Source organism: Acromyrmex echinatior, chromosome 8 (assembly GCF_024713525.1).
Source record: "Acromyrmex echinatior isolate Ae372 chromosome 8, ASM2471352v2, whole genome shotgun sequence".
NCBI classification, from domain to species: domain Eukaryota; kingdom Metazoa; phylum Arthropoda; class Insecta; order Hymenoptera; family Formicidae; genus Acromyrmex; species Acromyrmex echinatior.
The window spans coordinates 3,933,737-3,952,101 of record NC_141859.1 but is presented as its reverse complement, the minus strand read 5'-3'; the positions used below and the strand labels follow the sequence as shown (position 1 = coordinate 3,952,101).

Below are 18,365 nucleotides of genomic sequence, written 5' to 3'. Positions count from 1 at the left end.
CATTAAAAAGCATTTATACGGGAAGAAAAGATTTTTTTTCATTAAATAAATAAACATCTTTTTTCTGGTAATATTAAAAGAAGTTTATTTCTGAATATTGTAACTCATTAATTATGCCCAAAATTATGTTTGTCGAGGCCAAAATCCAGAGGAAAACATGTATCTCATATATTCTGTATTGGTGTCTGTTAAATTAACTTCACACGATTCTCATAAGTTAAGTGATTTTATATACTCTACCCGTCATATATTTTTCTGTTTACAAAGTTTGATTATGAAACAGCGTTTCATGTTTTCTGTGTCAATGCGTCTTTGCCTGAGGGACATTGTACCCATCACTATAGTAGACAAGGAGGTTAATCGATATGGCCGGTATCGCATAACTGTGCATGTAGTCGGACGTAAACTTTACACGTTGTGGGCATTTGCATACAATCGTATAGCGTGTAAAGTTCTCGCTCTATAAACGTCGCGATTTTTTCGAAGTGCGCCCATCAAATTCGCGGCTGTTGCTACATACATAACGAATCCCCGAAGAGTATTTCCGTCGGGTAATGCGCGGTGAAAGCGACGGCTTTTATTAACTGTAAGAGATTTGCATGAAAACAATGAGCGAAAGATCGTATACATTTATTAACACTCTACGAGAATGAAGAAATTTTTCTAGGAGAAATTTTTGAAGATGCAGTTTCAAAGATAAGCTCGATTCCGTAAATTTCAACACAAAAGAATATCCAAAAGCATTTCGAGCCACGAGATAAATTTTTCATGGCGTTATTCGCAACTTATAACAACGAAAGAGAAATCGTGACGATCCACCGCTGCAGGCTGCTGCGCTCGTTGGCTGCGCTTCTTTCTTTTTCCTCTTCGCCGCGTCGACTTTGTTTCTAATTAACGGCTGCCGCGTGCTAATTGTCCAGCTGACGTAGCGGGAGGTCTTAGAGATTCTTTAAGGTGAATCGAACAGGTTCAACCTTGAGTCGTACGATTGTTTTCTTCTCGCGTAAGGACGCGTCTTTCTGCGTAAATTGCGAAGTGCTCCATAGAAAATTTTATCCATGTTTTTCTCTGTTGCGGTGATCTTGTTTTTTGTAAAATAACTGCGGCAATTATAATAATTATTGAAATAATAATCAGTTTATATTTATATATATTTCATTATAATGCAAGAACTGTATATCGCAAATAATTATTAACTAATAATAGTAAGAAGTATTATTAGGTAAATAAAAAAAAATCTATACGAAGCTGAATTTTCGAATCTAATATTTTTATTGTATATGTAAATTCTAAATATGTATTTTAGTTATATAAAACTGTGCGCCGTTGTCGGACTTGAAAGAAACTAAAGCTAAAATAATATCGCAATTAAATTGATTTGATAATAATGTTAGTAAACATCTTAAAACATTGGAGAGAAATTATTGCAAAAAATATTACCTCAGCCAGAATCATATGATTGTTTTAAGTCCAATGATAATTAATAGATACAAATAATATTGTAGTTATTAATCATAAGTATATAATAATTATTTGCAATAGACTTATTAAATTTCTCTATTTATTGTAATTTAATGAATAAAAATTCTTAAAAATTCGCGAATGTTTTATTAATTGCTGCCTCATAAAATCTAAGTATTGAAAAATTTTTAATTAGTAGTTGTAAAAATATATCTATAATATTCAAACATTTTCTTAATATTTATATTTAAATGGTGAATAAGAACATCTTTTCTAACAGTCAATACAATTTCTGTGTTACAGAGATGGCAGAGAAGGTGGTTCGTTCTCTACGACGACGGGGAGTTGACGTATTCTGTGGACGAACACGTGAGTAAAGCTCGTAATTTGATATTAGAAATGAATTCGTTGGATCAAATCCTCTTAACCAATTATTTATTCTTTTTACTGCGTGTAAAAAAGCTGCTTCACTGCTACGAAATCCATTTATCGTATTGATATGGATTCCTATCTCTTTTATATCACTTTTAATTGTGCGATAAAAAAAATCTCTATATCTTTTATACTTTTATACTTTTTAAACCGCGTTCATCAAGATTCTTATCTTATTTAACTTTATTAAGATGCTTGAAAAGAAGCATCTTTTTAATAAATAATATCTTCACAATGTTAGTTAAATTTAGTTAGACATGCAATTATTATACACTATGAAAAAAATATACTGAATCTTAATGAATATTTGTTTGAATAGGACTATCTAACTTAACATTTTTTTACAGTAAAGAAATATTTACTGCATGAAAAAAATTATAGTTAAATGAAATTAATAGTTCTTATACCAAATAAATATATGTATATATTTAAGTAATATTCAGTACTATTGAAAAAAAAAATCTTTATTAAAATTTAATACATTTTTCTCATATATATATAGTAATTACAGCAATAGATTTTACATGACACTTGTCTAGCGATTAAGTCGCATTTTATAAAATCGCAAATTAATTTTCACGTGTAAAAAAAGCATCTTGTTATCAAATACAAATATATTGTTGGAGATGAACGAGACAGAGAGTGAGAGAGAAAAGATCGAGCGGAGCAATATATCACGAATAACGGAATAGTACGAAAATATGGCACGAGTTCGAATATCGCGAACTGTCAGAACCTGCGTGTTATGTCAAGCAGTGAATCAAGATCTGAGAGGTGGCTTTCTCGGATGCTGCGTGCACACGACAGAATGTACCGGGAGGTCGTAGCCGATTGTGTACTCTACGATGGTCTGCCGTGCATGCATCAACCAGCCACTACCTACCGACATCGGCAACGGCAACGGCAACGTCTCAGCGCAACGGCGTCTCGTACACAGAGAACATTCGTTGCTATAAATGACCCCGACACCGGTACATCTCGAGTTTCCGCTTCCTGGTGTCGATGCGGACGCGGAAACTCTTTCAACCCGTCAGAATTGATTTACGCATGAACAGACGCTAGAATAGAATTCATTACTGTTCCTCAAGAACGTCGTTTGCTCGACGGCAGCGTCTCAAAAACAGATTGACGTGACGGTGATCCCTTGATCATAAGTATTATATATTTTTCACGTCCTCTTGGCGATCGATACTCGCGTACAATATATATAATATCGTTGAAGCTTTTCTTCAGTTTTTCTAATTTTCTTTGGAAGATTTTTCTTTAGATGGTCTTGATAGACGCAACAAAATTGGTTTCATTAAAGTAAGAAAATTACTTAAACTATTTCGCAATATAATAATAAATTTAATAACTTCCTCTCTCTCCCTTTAAATAATTAACGGCAGAAAGAGAGTTTTTTTTTTTTAACGTTTCAATTGATTTCGCGTTTATGGATCAGTCGGTATAGCATCTTGAGAAGTAGTTTCCACTTTTGATTAATGTGTAAACTTATCTCGTTCTTACTCAACGCGGGCTCGCCGCCATAAAATAGAAAAAAAGCAAGGGAGGTTATATATTGGATCCGTGCGCATAAATTGAACAGAATTGCCGTCAGCCTTGAAGTGTCCTTTACCCTTTATTTAAATCACTCCCGTGAAAGAGCGATTGTGGAGATGGCACACACGAGCGCAATAAGGTCTTTGTAGACGCTCATCCACTCCTCTCCGCGACCGGCGTGCCCGCCCCAGCCATCTCCTCGAACCCAGATTAATGATCCGGTCTGGAGGCTTAAGAGGGCCATTCGTTTTGAGAATAATCTCGACCGAAAAATGCGAAAAGATAATAACCGGTATACGCGGTGCGTCCGTGCGTCTACCCTCGGCGTGTGACTGCACCGAACACAGAACAGAAGTCGTTCTGGTCGTCCTTGGCGCGAGAATGAGAAATTAGGCTAACGGGTCGAAATAAGTCAGTCGAAAACAGCCCTGCGAGACACGCCGTATTTCCGTCGATCCGAGTCATAATATCACAGACTACTCCACCGTGCTCTGTCTCGTTATAATATGCGGTTCCCGTCCAACTTCTCTCCCGAGTTCTCTACGCGCTCGTATTCTCGCTCGTATAAGACTTACTTCGGCCGCGAACCCGACGACCGTAAATTAGATTCCCGGAACTTCGTAAAGAACAGTCGGAATGCTCGGGTAAATAAGTATTGCAAAGTATTTGTTATGGAAAGTTGGAGCTTTTTTTGGCTGCTACGGTCTGTACTAACAATAAGTGAAACTGAAACTGGAATTATTTTAAGGTTGTTATAAGCGAGAGCTGCTTTCTCATCCATCTCACATTAAAATTATCAATCGCAGAAAATTTAGAATTTTTTTTGACATTCGTTGTTTAAGCCATAAACAAATCTATGATGTTTAATTAGTGCACGAAGAAAAATGTTTGATTGAATTAAAGAATTCTAATGATCCAGAATTTTGGTTTTTATTAGAATTGTAGTAGATTTAATCAGAATTTTCTGGATTGTTCATTTTCCATTAAAATTTTAGTTAGTTTAACTAAATATTTTTCTTTTTGTGAGTGTAAACAGTATAGAGAAGATTTTCGTGAAAAAGTATTATTTGTAACAAATAAATATTAACCAATAATTTATTAATAATGAATACAATTAATGATGTATTTTTTAAATTAGTTATTATAAACAAAGAAGTATAACAATCCACATATATTGTATGAAGAATTATACTCTTATTTTATTACATAAAAAAGTACGCTTTTAAAAATTTGGATAATATACTAATACATACTAATTTAATACTTTTAAGATTATCATGGCACTAATTACACTTCATAGTTTTCGATCCATTGATTGCACTAGGTTTCGCTGATAACGAAGGTTTCAATTATCCTTGAAGAATGATTAAAAAATTTTTTTCAATTAGAAGATAATATATTTTAATTATTACATCTTTTTAGATAGAATAATTTTGAGAAATATACATCTATTTGTTATTAAAAATAAATTACTAATTAATGTTTATTCTGTTTAAAAATAAAGTTTTTTTAATCTTTCCTCTTACAAATATTTTTTACACTCATTATAATTGTGCATATAAGACACTTGTATGTCGGAAAGTTATATTTCTAATACTCAACAACGAGATTGACGATTACCTTTGATGAACCATGTTGTACTTCCTTCGCCGGTGATATTCAAGCGATCATCGGCGACCTTGTAGCGATTAAGAGATTGCGGCTAACATTCCGTGAATAATCGGCGGCGTGGCGACTCCGCTGTTGTGCATTTAGCAACGATACATCATCATCGGCCGACTATCGGCCGAAATTATGGCCGCCATTAATTTGCGACTCACGACTTTGTATCGCGCGCGTAGGGGTAAGGCCCTAGGGAGGAACGTAGCCGCGAACGAGTCGACGATGATTTTTTTCTGCCGATCTGTAATTTGTTCTGTCATGAATCGTCGGCGGTGGCGATGCCCAGCGCGGTCGTGGGAGATCCCGCGGAAGACCGATTGCTTTCGAAACAAAGCCTGCTCTTACCTGTCTTCGGTGTACGTCCGACGAATGGGGCGCGCGAGTAAAACAGGCATTACGCCTCCATCCAGTGTGCTCCGCGGAATTGAATCCGTGGAGAGCCAACCGCACCGCTCTTCGCCTCGCCTCGCCTCGCCTCGCCTCGCCGCGCCACACCGCGTCGCGGGGGTAAAAATAATGAATGCTGCAGTCTCTCCCTTCGGTAGAATAACCGGCGGTAATTGCCCTTAGACATAAGACGACTCCGTCGGCGGCAAATCAACGGACCACATAAATGAAGGAGTCGCGTTTTCTCTTACTAAAATCGAATTATCCCGACGGTGATCGCGCATCTTCCTTCCTCTCGTCTACAATCTCGCAGAAATTCCCATAGAAATCGAAGCGCGTGGAGTAAGTAATTCTCTGATTCTCAGCGTCGCGACGGTAAAAGCGCGTTTTCGAGATCTAACTTTCGCGACCGGCGAAATTAAAAACAGATCGTATCTCTCTCGCTGTGCACGCACGCACGCACGAGCGGGAGCGGCGTGCGTGACTTTTAAAACGAGCCGTTTATCCCCGCGAAATCGCTTCGGTAACGAGTAACATTCTCGGGATGCTCTCTCGCGACGAGCCGCTCTTATTTCGCCGGCCGGTCGGGCTAATTCGTTTAATTACACCGGCGTAAATCAGCCACTCTCTCGCTCGTAATCGGCCGCGGCCATCAGATTCTCGAATTATTCGCGAGCCAGCCGGGCTGTCGATTCACCTTCTCTCCTCCGATACGAAAGTGAAATGGACTTTCGCGGTGTTGTACGGTCGATAGGACGAGAGGGAAGGGAAAGGATTATTAATGACGTATCTCAGGATCAGGATCGAAAGATCCAATTTTCTGATCGCCTCGGCGATCCCGTCCTTGGAAGTCGACCGAGCGGCCGCGTGAAATAATTGAAACGATTTATTCCACGATTCGCGTAAAGCGCGTTCTAATCTCGGGACGATCTCGGGCGATCTGTTCCGCGGTGATTTTCCATTTGCTCGTCGTTCACTGAATTTGCATAATTGCTTTCTGATGATACAAATAATCGTCGCTCTATCGCAGATGGAAGGCTCGCGGAAACGCTTCCTTCAAGAAGGAACGGCCTTCTCGATCAATTATCGATTATTACGGTCGTGCGATGGATTCCTCCTGCGAAACGTCACGGGGAATTACTATCGCGGCGTGTATTTGTCATTATGTTCATCCGTCGCTGAACCCGTCATCGCACCGCTATTCATTACGGTAATTTGAATTTGTAAACGCGCGCCAGCGGTTTCTGTCGCTAATACTAAGCATAATTTCACGGTCTCCAACATGGCGCATTGCTATTCATCGTCATCGCTGCACCTATTTGCCGCTTGATGATATTGCGCGTGTCTCTGTCGCGATTTCGAACCAATTAAAATGCATATCACGAACAGATGCGAGACACATGGAAAAAAAACAAATTCTACTTTAAGCGTTAACAGATAAAATTTAAATCAATTTCTTAATAATTTTTTTGTTATTTTTAACTTCCAAGTATGTCCAAATGTATTATTTTAATTTAAATATATGGTTAAAAAATATCTACATTTAATTATTTCTGTGGTTGAATTGCTTAGTTTCGTAGTAAACAGCGTTTATATTAATATCTACTCTTAGCAAATAATAAATAAATACATTTTCTCAAGTTAAATTGTTTATAATTTTCTTTAGATAAATAAAATTATGACATTTTAAGTAGGCGATGTATACACTGACAACTGTGAGAAAAAATAAATTTTAATATTTGAATAGTGTTGTTTAGGATTTCAATTTCTAACATATCGTAAAATAAGATTGAATAATTTTAATCAATAAAATAAATTTTTATATAATGTTAAATTCATAATGTCAAATTATACCTAATTTCAGTTATTTTTAATCAGCCGTATTCTAAAATAAAATATACTAAATTTTAATAAATCATTTCAATAGTGCTAATTAAATAAATCTAAAGATATATTTATTTACTAAATATTTACTTACCGTAAATAAATATTGATTCAATAAAAATGTTAATTAAATCAAATTAATGATTCTTGTATCAAATAAATATAAATATAATTATGAATTTAACATTGTATAAAAATTTATTTTATTGGTTAAAATTATTCATTCTTATCTTACGATATGTTAGAAATTGAAATCCTAAATAATGTTGTATGACATGTTTTATCAAGAATTCTCATTGTTAGCGAATCGTCATTAATTAACTGCAAAATCACTAATGAAACCTTGCTGAATATTCCTTCTTTAAAATATATAACGGTAAAAATCTGTTCCATTAGCTGTTAATTTTTTCAGTAACTACGTTCAATTGTATTCTAAATATTGCGACGCGAGGCGCGGCATATCGCCGACCTACTAATGATTGCGATGACGATGATCGACGATGATCGAGGCGATGATGAAGCGGGTGACCCTCTTTCTGCCGGCAATGTATATACCGAGCTAAATGCAAGTTAATCGGCTGACCCCAATTAAACGATAGCCATCGAGTAGGCCGGGCGAGACAACAACAGCTGCGTTACCGATAAATGTTAATGAACCGTGCTATCGTAATAATAGCGTCGTTATTAGTGAGCGAGCCCTCATTAATTAAGGAAACCTTTGTTCCTCCACCCACGACTCCGCGATTTTTGCACGTCAGCCGTTTCCGTTTAGAGGAGCCTCCCATTGTCTATGTTCATAATTTGAATGACTAATTTCCTTAAAGGATGTAAGAATTAATAGAAGACGATAATGAATATTTGCATATTTTCAGATTTACGTTTGTATATTAAATGTGGATTGATTCTTATCTCATGTTTATATTAGCAAAATGAGACTTTTAAGTTCTTCTCTTCGAAGTTCTTCTTTTTAATAATAAACATATCATTATTTGAATTATTTTTCATCAAATTTATTAAGATATTAAAGTGTATTGTGAAAAAAATACATCTTTCTAGTTTCTTCGCGCGTCTTCTAATTTTTTAATTGAAACAAATATATAGAGCAATAGACTTATTTTTTATGCATCCGCATTACTTTTGACGTAAAGTTTTGTCTTTATCCTAATTAATTAAAATTGCAAAATTACACACACACACACACACACACACACACACGCAGAAAGAAAATATCATTACCTTTAAGTTAACTCGCCAAATCATGTCATCTTACTGTGCGTCGGAATACAATCTCATCAATTCCTATTAATCGGGAGGATCCGGGGTTGGAAATTGAAGCCCCGGGTACGTATCCCGAGTGTATCATGAGCAATCACATATGCACAATGTTTTAACGAAACAAATTGCGATGCGAGGGGATCCGTCTCGCTGCGACTACATCATCGCTGCGAGAGAGCTCGCCGGCAATCACGATCCAGCATCATCGGTCAGATCCGTTTGTTCATCTCGCCCTACGTCAAGCGTACACAACACACGCGTACACACACGCAGTCTGATTATCCTTTCCGTCCTTTTGTTCCTTTTGCTCCGATGCTGCCGCCGCCGTTGCTGCTGCTGTTACCGCTGTCGGCCCTGCCTACACTCGATATTAATACCGATACGCGTGTACGGATTTGCATGCTCGCGGGCTTTGCTCCGCGAGCGTGCACACATCGCGACGCGGCTGGGTGCATTCGGTTGTAGCTAGCGGATTCATGGGGGAGGTCATGGGAATTGTGACCCTCCTTCTCTTGGAGTCTCCTTTTTTTCAAAATATTTTTTGAAAATTACAAAATGTTACATGTATTTTTAATATTTCTGAAATGCTTAATCAATTTTGATCCCATCTACAGATATAAAAATATATATAGATTTTTTTAAAAATAAATATATAGATTTTATTATATTCTTTTTTTTATATTTTGATATAATTTTAAATAAAACGTTTTATATTCTCTAAATTTGAATCATTATAGATAATTACTGACTAATTATCCAGTGGTTTAATACTTGATAAACTCTTTCAATTTCTAAATTCGCCAATGAGATGTATTTGCACATATACATGTACGTTTAATCTGTAGCTCGTGTACGTTTTACGTAATGCTCGTCCGGTGTCAACTGTGCCTCGCGATAACGACGGAAGGAACGAAGAAGTCGATGGGCAATGTATATTAAGAGAAAGACATGCGAGCGAGGCAGAAGGAGAAACGCCGAGCATGAATCCCGTACCGCGATGTTTTATCTCACGAGGAAGTCGTCGTTTAGGTCTCGCGAGAAGATGTATGCGTGCACGTCGCGTTTAGGCTTTAAGGATATGTACATGGTGATGTCTCGCGTATCGTAGATTATGACCGTCACGCGATCCTGACGTTTCGCCGCGACTTTGCTCCGCGCACGGAAAATCTGAACGAACGCGCTGCACGCCACCCTTCGACGAAGAGACGTTATCCTTTTAGATACACTTATGCTTGTGGGATATGTCTCGTAAATTTTCAAGCTGAAATTGATCAAAACGATATTGTCAAGTTCTTATAAAGTATCTCATTTTCACCGAATACGTGAGGTACCATTTTTATTTAAATGCACTGAGAAAAATGTTTGGTTAAAAATGGACAAATCAGAAAAAAATTCTGATTATATCAATCAAAATCAAAAATTTGATTTATCTCAATTAAAATTCTAGTAAATTTAACCAGGAAATTTTGATTCTATTTTCAGTGAAAATTTCTATCAATCTGATTAAACTTTTTTTAGTATAGGTATCTATATCCAATCTTTATTATTTTTAAACAATGAGATTCTTATTGTTTATTATTTTTCCTGTACTCAGAGAAAAACAGTATAATGGTAGCAACTATAAAGGCGAAAACAAGTTTTATATGTAGAATTAATTTAATTATAATTGAGAATGAACAGATGCAGATACATATAAAATATTATATATAATTGTCATCTTTATAGTTGCTATCGCTGTGTCTTTTTCTCTGAATATAGGATACATTAATAGCACATATTTTAAAATCTTGCATTTTTATGTCTTATAGCAGCAAAAATGTTAAAATAACTTTGAAGTTTAAGTATAATATTTTTTTAAAAATTTGATTACTATTATTATTACATTCTTTTATGTATCTTGAATAGAAATGTCTGATTATTCTTTTGCTACTAAAATTATGTAGCGTTTTATGGTTAATGTAAATTCATGATGGGTTGCATCTCTCCACAATGTGGGGAAGCTGCATCTGGGATTAATGATACCGTCAAAGACGAATGCGGGATTTCTATGGTTGAAATATACTTTGTATATACACTCTGTCGTTTACCGTGCGACACGTATAAATTTTTAACGCGCGGAATTGCCTTCGCAAGTGAGTCCCAGATGCTGTTAAGTGTATGATAATTTTGCATTATGATTTCTTGATAACAGTCATTTCCACGGACACGGAGAATTGAAAATTTTTTTTACAAAATTTAAATCTAACATTTTGTTCTCTGATTAATTATATGCCTGATTTTATTTGAAATGGAAAATGCACATAGTAATTGTTTACGCTTATAGGAATTTGTGACGTAATTAATACGACAGATTTGAAAATGACATTAGAACCGATAAGTATAAAGTCAATTTTTATGCGTTATTAAATAACAAAGATTAAATAACATTTTCTTATTTTTAACTTCCATGTATGTCAATATGTAAATTAATCTATTTTTGTTAATTTCAAAATAAATAACGTCCACAAGTGCATATTAACGTGTGCACTTTGTAACTAATAAACTAAATAATAATAAAAATAAATTAAATGGATAAATAAAAGTAAATTAAATAATAAATTCAAATTTAATATATTTTGTTTTTAAATTAACGACACATTGAGGAGTAATTAGTGATCTATAACAATTATTAAAAAAAAATCGAAATTGAATATAATTTGATATAATAAATTTAAGTGTTCTATTGCAATTATTTCTATTTTATATAACGGAGACACATGATTGAATGAGGTATTTTGAGTTTAATTTGTAACGACGGATAAGACGTTGCATTCTTTATTAATGATAGTATTAATCAAAATCAGTTGGAGGGGGGAACTACTCAGATACACAATGCGTAGTATCAATCTCCTTGAATTAATGGCATTAGCAATCGACTGATGGGTGTTCCAAAAACAATGAACACTCATATACTTGCATCAAGCAATGATCTCGCGCGACATTTAACAGCGTGGCAGTTGTACACAGTAAAAAAAAACGAATGAAAGAAAGAAACGAACGGAGACATGAAAAGGACGAGGCGCCTCTCGTAGATCTTAATGGCGTTTCTTGGTGTGTTAGTGACGTAAATCAATCACGAAGAAAGAAGGAAGAGTTGGAGTTCTCGGTAATAATACTATACGAAGAGATACTGCGCAGCTTGAAGAGAAGCTTTCCTTTTCAAACGTTGTATAATATGCGGCAAGCAGCAAATTTACATTTTATTACGATCTCTGCCATTTCTTCGTCATTTTTTCCAAAGGATATTTTTTCATCGGCAATTTTATTATAATTTCTTGTAATCTACTCAGCGTACAGCCAACAGCGATTCCAGACGTTTTCATTTTAAGATTCACGGAGAATAATTCACCGACTGTTTAAGGATTCGCCGCTTCATTGCGAATCGTTAGTATGGTATTCGGTATGCGTTTTCCATCTTGCGCTGCATGCTAGAAGTCAGAATGCAAACATAATATATTCGCCAGATAATATTTGCTTAATTAGCTCAAGGGAATGCTTAAAGTTTATCTGGATGGTCCTTGCGAAGACATTTATTTGGAGAAGACATAAGATCGTTTACATCCCGTAGAAGATACATAAAAAATAACATGTCACTATTACGCATTGTTTATTGGAATAAGTAACTTATTATTTGTATTGTAACACATCGAATCATTACTTTTATCTATTACTTTAACTCGTTATAAATAATGAGATATGTTTCTCAATAAACAACGCATGATGACAAGGTATTATTAAAAATAACTTTTTCCCAAAGTTTTTTTAATTAATTATAAAACATCGTTATTATCAAATCGTTATCATAAAACAATAAAAATAACAATAAAAGTAAAGGCGTTACTTATTTTTCATCAGTGTAAAAAAATATACGTCCATATATATTCCATTAAAAATAATGGTTGGTACATAATTACGAGTAACATAAATATAACATTAGTAATAAATATTTTATTATTTTTCAATTTTTTTTTCATATTATGTATGAAAAAAATCCATTGAGCATTTTAATATTAACAGACCATATTTTGGATCTTCCTTTTCGCAAAGATGAACAATCATGATTTGGATTCTTTACTCCATAAAGATGCAGCATATTTATCATCTCCAAGACAGTCATCACCTGAAGTATCTGATAATATTAAATCTTGCGACGAAGACATACATTCTTTACACAGTAATAATTTAAAATATATTATGAGTTATTATTCTTGTGTTAAGTAAAATGTTAGGAAGATATGAATAAAATTAGAAAAAAGGATATACTGCTAATAGCTTTGAATTCACTGTTTATAATTAAATTACACCCAATTTGAGTTATTTTTAATTTAAATTATTTTTCTAAAGATCGACACTACTCAATTCAATATATCGTTAATATATATATATTTAACTAAAACGATAGAATTAAATATTTCATCTCGAGAAAATGCATTAAATTTGATTCAAATTTAATTTACTATTTACTAAATGCGTTCATTATAAAATATAGACGTTGTTTACTTTAATTAACTATAGAAATGGATTGATTTACATTTTGACACAAGTAGAAGTTTAAAACAAAATTTAACTTAGAGATTGGGTTATCATTGCTTTTTGGATATCTAACAGTGCAGAAGAGATCTTCAGATTTTGCGACAATTTTCGCAATTTTTCGGATCAGATCTGTTTTCTTCAATTTGGAAGCGACCGAGGAAGACCGTCACGCTCGCACGCACCGATCGGCCACGCTTGACGATATCAGGAGACTAACGATCCTGTCTCGGTGTGTTTACACCTGGCACCTGGCGCAGTTCGCGCAATCTAATTCCCAGATCACTATTCTGCTTGCCCTTCTAAAGCAAGTTCGCGCAACGGTGCTCGTCCCTTATAGCTATCTTCATCGCGCGGGCAAGCCGAATCCATGAAAATGCGTTGGAATCTGAAGATCGAACACGTGGTCGCCGAAGCTGACCTTGTTGAGCCTCTCTCTTTCTCTCTTTCGTTCCCGATCTTTCCGCAGAGGTAGGTCCCGGTAGAGGCGTGGCGCGCTTAGAATCGTCATCGTGTTACACGATCGAGGTTATAAAAATTCTAATGGTTGATAATGGCACGCCCGGCATATGGAATTTCTTTTCTGAATTTCATAGATCTTTCTAGGAACGATGCTATCCAAATATCGGGATCGTGTTCTATTGCGACATAGTTCACGTTGTAACGCAACTTTGTGTTTGTGACGTTAAAGCTGATGTTCACTTAAGACAGTCTTAAAATAAGAATGGACTATGAATACGGGTTCAAGGGTTTAATTCGAGTCTCTGAAGTATTACTTGAACAATTTTAGCAAAAATAGAAATTAAACCGTAAAAAGAGAGTGGATGGAAGAGTAAATGAAGCTTCTAGAAAGCAAAAAGCTTTTCTTTTGTTATCTTAATTTTTACCTCCTAGAAACTTCCTTTACACTTCTGTCATTCTCCTCTTGGATATCGTTCAAATCTTTATTTTTCAGGGAAATTTTAAAAGCAAGTTCTCTAGTATCTATAATCGAAGGAAAAGATTCACAACAATGTTTACAAATAACTATGTCATTTCTAAAATACAGCTTGATAGTATTAATTAATACGACTTGGATGATATTTATTTTTAATTTCTATGTTAAGTAGGATTAGAAAATTTAAGAATTTTATATAAATATCTTTGATCTTTTTGAATATAAGTCAAGATTATACATACATATATTATAATTTATGGAATATATTGCAGAAATTAAGAAAATAGATAACATAAAATAGTGTACTAAAAATACATTGAAAAAAAATTAAATTTTACTAAATATTTGTTTGAATATCTCTAAATATTTATTAAATGTAAACATATACATATATTTATTTGTTACAAAAACCATTAATTTGATTTAACTATTATTTTTTTCATTGTAAGTAGATGTTAAGTACTAATATTAAGATGTCAGTACTAACATTTATTTAAAGAAATATTATTAAGATTTAATAATTTTTTTTCAATGTAGCGTGTAGTGCATAGTCCACGTGTAGGTCGTCGCGAAACATGGGTCTTTCGGGTTTACCCGTATTCCTCTACCGTTACAACACATAAATCTTCGCGGACGCATTACGGGATTAGAGTTTAGTAAATTCGCACGAATATCCGACAACGACGGCGACGAATCGTCACGAACTACACCTCGACCCTCGCAGGTAAGCGATGGTGGCCGTGTCGCCGTAGTCGTCGTCATTCGTTCGCTATGTGATACGTCGGCTTTATAAACCTGGTAGAGATAACAGGCTGGTACCGCTACTACGCAGATGTGGGCGCCACTATTACTGCCACTATTAACCATTTAACCTGTTCCCTTCGATCGGATTCACGCAATTTATAGAACTCTATTCAAGAAACATACAAAGGTAAAAAAAAAGTCAAATGTTATTGATTAATAAAATTATTTTCAATTAAAATAATGCTGTTGATATATGTAATTTAAAAAGAGTCAGATTTTTAAATGCAATGAAGTTTAATCTTTGCGGTAAATATAAATCAGATGACTACGTTCAATTATGATCATGGCTGAACCTATTATTATTATATATATTATTTGTATCGCAAGATTGGCTGATCGCGTCGTCGTCAACTTGTCAAGTTTCATGAAATGGAGCACTCCGTTTCTTGTTGCTTCTAAGACATACTCGTCTCCGCCTATCTGTCTACCGCCCCGCTATGCTTAACGGTTAGCCGGAACACGGAAGCTAAGATTTTACGGTTCAATGGAATGTAATCTAGAACGAAGCGTGTCATGCGATCGCGACGTTGCTCTACTGAAATCAAACTGTCTGCGTTGTGTTCGGGGTTGAACAGTCGTAGTCAGTTCTAGTTAACGCGTGAACAGTTAGTAGACGTAGCTTCAACGTATAACATAAGTAAGGGACGTAAGTAGGTTGATAGAGATGTTTACTGCGCATTTTACAAGAACAGTTCTGCGATGCCATCGAACGTTAGACATGGTGGAACAGACGCGTGAGAAACAAGACCGATCCACGTAGCTGTTTTTTCTCTGGCACGATAAGAGCATGGAATTATTAAAATCCGCATAAAATGCAAAATAGGAGCGGTCGAAATTCCTAAATGATATAAAGTATACATTTGCAATATTTGCTGTCGCTACTTCATCTCTATTGATCTCTCTATCGGCGTTAATTAATTCTTTTCGGGACAACATGAGAAAGATCCATAAAATTCTACGAAACTTTGTGTGAAATACTACGTTTTATGAATATTCTTTTATAGTCTTTTTTAAGGATACGGCGGTTTTGTAATAAAATATCTGCGTTCAACGCTGTTTTTAAACATTCCGCAGATAATAGGAGAAACTCGTCAGGTTGTGAATTAGGATTCGGTCTATTATCGGTTTTATTTCCTCGGACAATAGGCGACTCCAAATTTTTTTTATATAATACACACTTTTCATGGAAGAAAAGGGAGACCGACCACCTTTCGTTTTCTTTCACTTTGACGAGCGTTGAAAAACTTATTGACGCCAATGCCGTCGGCCAGGTCATCGTCTGGACCAATCCGGCGACGGTGGTGCCGGGGCTGAAACTCATTTCGAAAATTCCTGAGGGAGAGGTATGTAATTATCTAGGAATAATAGCTACCCTAAGCGGTCCGGGTAACTTTTGTCCGCACTTGAACGCGCGCTTCGGTTCTGACCGAGAATTTTAACCGAAACGCTGGTGGATTTATTGTTCGTGCCGAACAATAAATTAGCGGCGACGTATAAATTATTGTACTATTTCTTTTCCGGCGCATACGGAGCTCTTCTCGTGTTGTTGCTGGTTGGTCGTTACTCAAATTCGAGATCGAACACGAAAATAGCGCGATTGCACGCGGTAGTTCATGATTTTTTTTTATATTTTTGAAAGCACACCTTCGTGTACTTTGAGTCGCTTTGGTTTTATTTTAATTTCGAATTTATTAATTAAGTTATATGGAATAGAAGGCGTAGTTGAAGACAATGGAAAGAGTCGAGGATAAATTATAGGTTGGAGAACATAGTGCGAGATTTCGCCGGCGATACTGCGTTATTAATTGTTCGGTTAATTTCTCATTGGTAGTGAACCTGGTATTACAGCATTATTTTTCATAATCGCTGAAGACATGCTTTGTTTTGCGTGAATATATATATATAAATAGATATATGGGGGATTGTTTCGCGGCTTTATGTCATAATCAGGAACTAATTTTCTCTCTTGGAGCAAAATTAAATCAATGATCTTGTATGAAATTGCAACTTTATTCTGATGGAAGAATGTACAAATTTTTACGAAGTATTGAAGAAAAAAAATTGGTTGAATTAATCTGAATTACATATAATAATCAGATTTGTTTGAAATATGAACGATTAATTTTGATTAAAATAATTAGACAATTTTAGGACAGGACATTTTTATTTGTTCAAAAATAAAAAATTAAAAATTTCTGATTCAATCTATTATAATTCTAATTGAGATATAACAGTTTGATTGATACAATCAGAATATTCTAGTTCATGTATTTTCAATCAGAAATTTTTGTCAAAAATTGTATTCATAATAACCAGACACTTCAATATTATCACAATATATACATTAAACAAACTTATAACCGGTGTATTTCAATTGCGCATGAAAATTTAATTATGATAATCAAAAATTCCGTTTATTTTTACTAAAATTTGCTTAATCGAATCTTATTAATTGTATTATAATTATTTTTTATACAGCGATAAAAGAAATAGAAATAAGGAGAAAATCTAAAGATACTTAAGCGAAAAATGTTGCTCCACTAACAATAAGTGGCACGAAATATAAGCATTTCTGAGTAAAAAAAATTAATATTACCTATACAACCTCGTAATTCATTCGTTGCGTTCTTAAGGCGTCATTGCGGAGATCAGATTTCGAAGTTATAAACGGCAACGCTCACCGTGCGAATTTCTCGCCTTGCGAAGACAGACGCAGGGCCCTCACGGCCCTTAAACGGGTCGGACGTAAACAGCACCTCTCTCTGGAACTCAGATCTTGGACCCACGATTAGACGATTTATCGCAAGCAGAGAGTGCGCGCACGAGAGAGATTGCCGAGGAATGAATTATGATTACCTCTTTTTCGGATGGCCCCGGCGGGATTTCGTTAAGTGGAATCTAACGAAACGAATGCATAGAATGTAAGATTATTACATTGGTTATCGTTCATTTTTTTTTCTCTTTTTCTTTACTTTTTTCTCCTTCCGCGGAGTATCATCGACGCATATATGCTGATTAGGTCATCGAGATCTCGTTCAATCATCTCATCGATGGAGGTAAAAAAAACATAAGGACGATATGCCATAAATCCTCTTATCTTTCCATTATCTCCGCTCGTCTCGTTCGTTTGTGATTCGACTCGGCGTAATTTCACGATCGTCTTCGAAATAGCCGGCGATGTAAATGGCTACGAAAAATTCGAGCGGGACATCTCTTTCGAAATTTCTTGCCTAAGGAGATTGATCGATCGCTGGTCGTTTCTTCCAGGCCTCTCCTTTCGCTGTAGACATCCTGTTGTCGTATTGCTCTCGCTCGTTTGCGATGTCAGGACGAGTGCAAAATAGACGCGAGGATAAGACGATCCATTTCTCTCAGGTGGGACGAGGTGTTAGCCGGCCGCAATTATCAGTAATGA

General features: G+C 35.3%; 1 protein-coding gene across 3 annotated transcripts in view; it reads left to right on the top strand.

Moving 5' to 3' along the window:
- The window catches only part of osp (myosin phosphatase Rho interacting protein outspread), a 194,466-nt gene that overhangs the window by 102,802 nt on the left and 73,299 nt on the right, over positions 1-18,365 (top strand). For all 3 annotated transcript variants that reach the window (XM_011063100.2, XM_087408891.1, XM_087408890.1), the window contains exon 3: positions 1,765-1,830. In XM_011063100.2, coding sequence (XP_011061402.2) covers positions 1,765-1,830 — 66 coding nt within the window. The remainder of the gene's footprint in view (positions 1-1,764; positions 1,831-18,365) is intronic.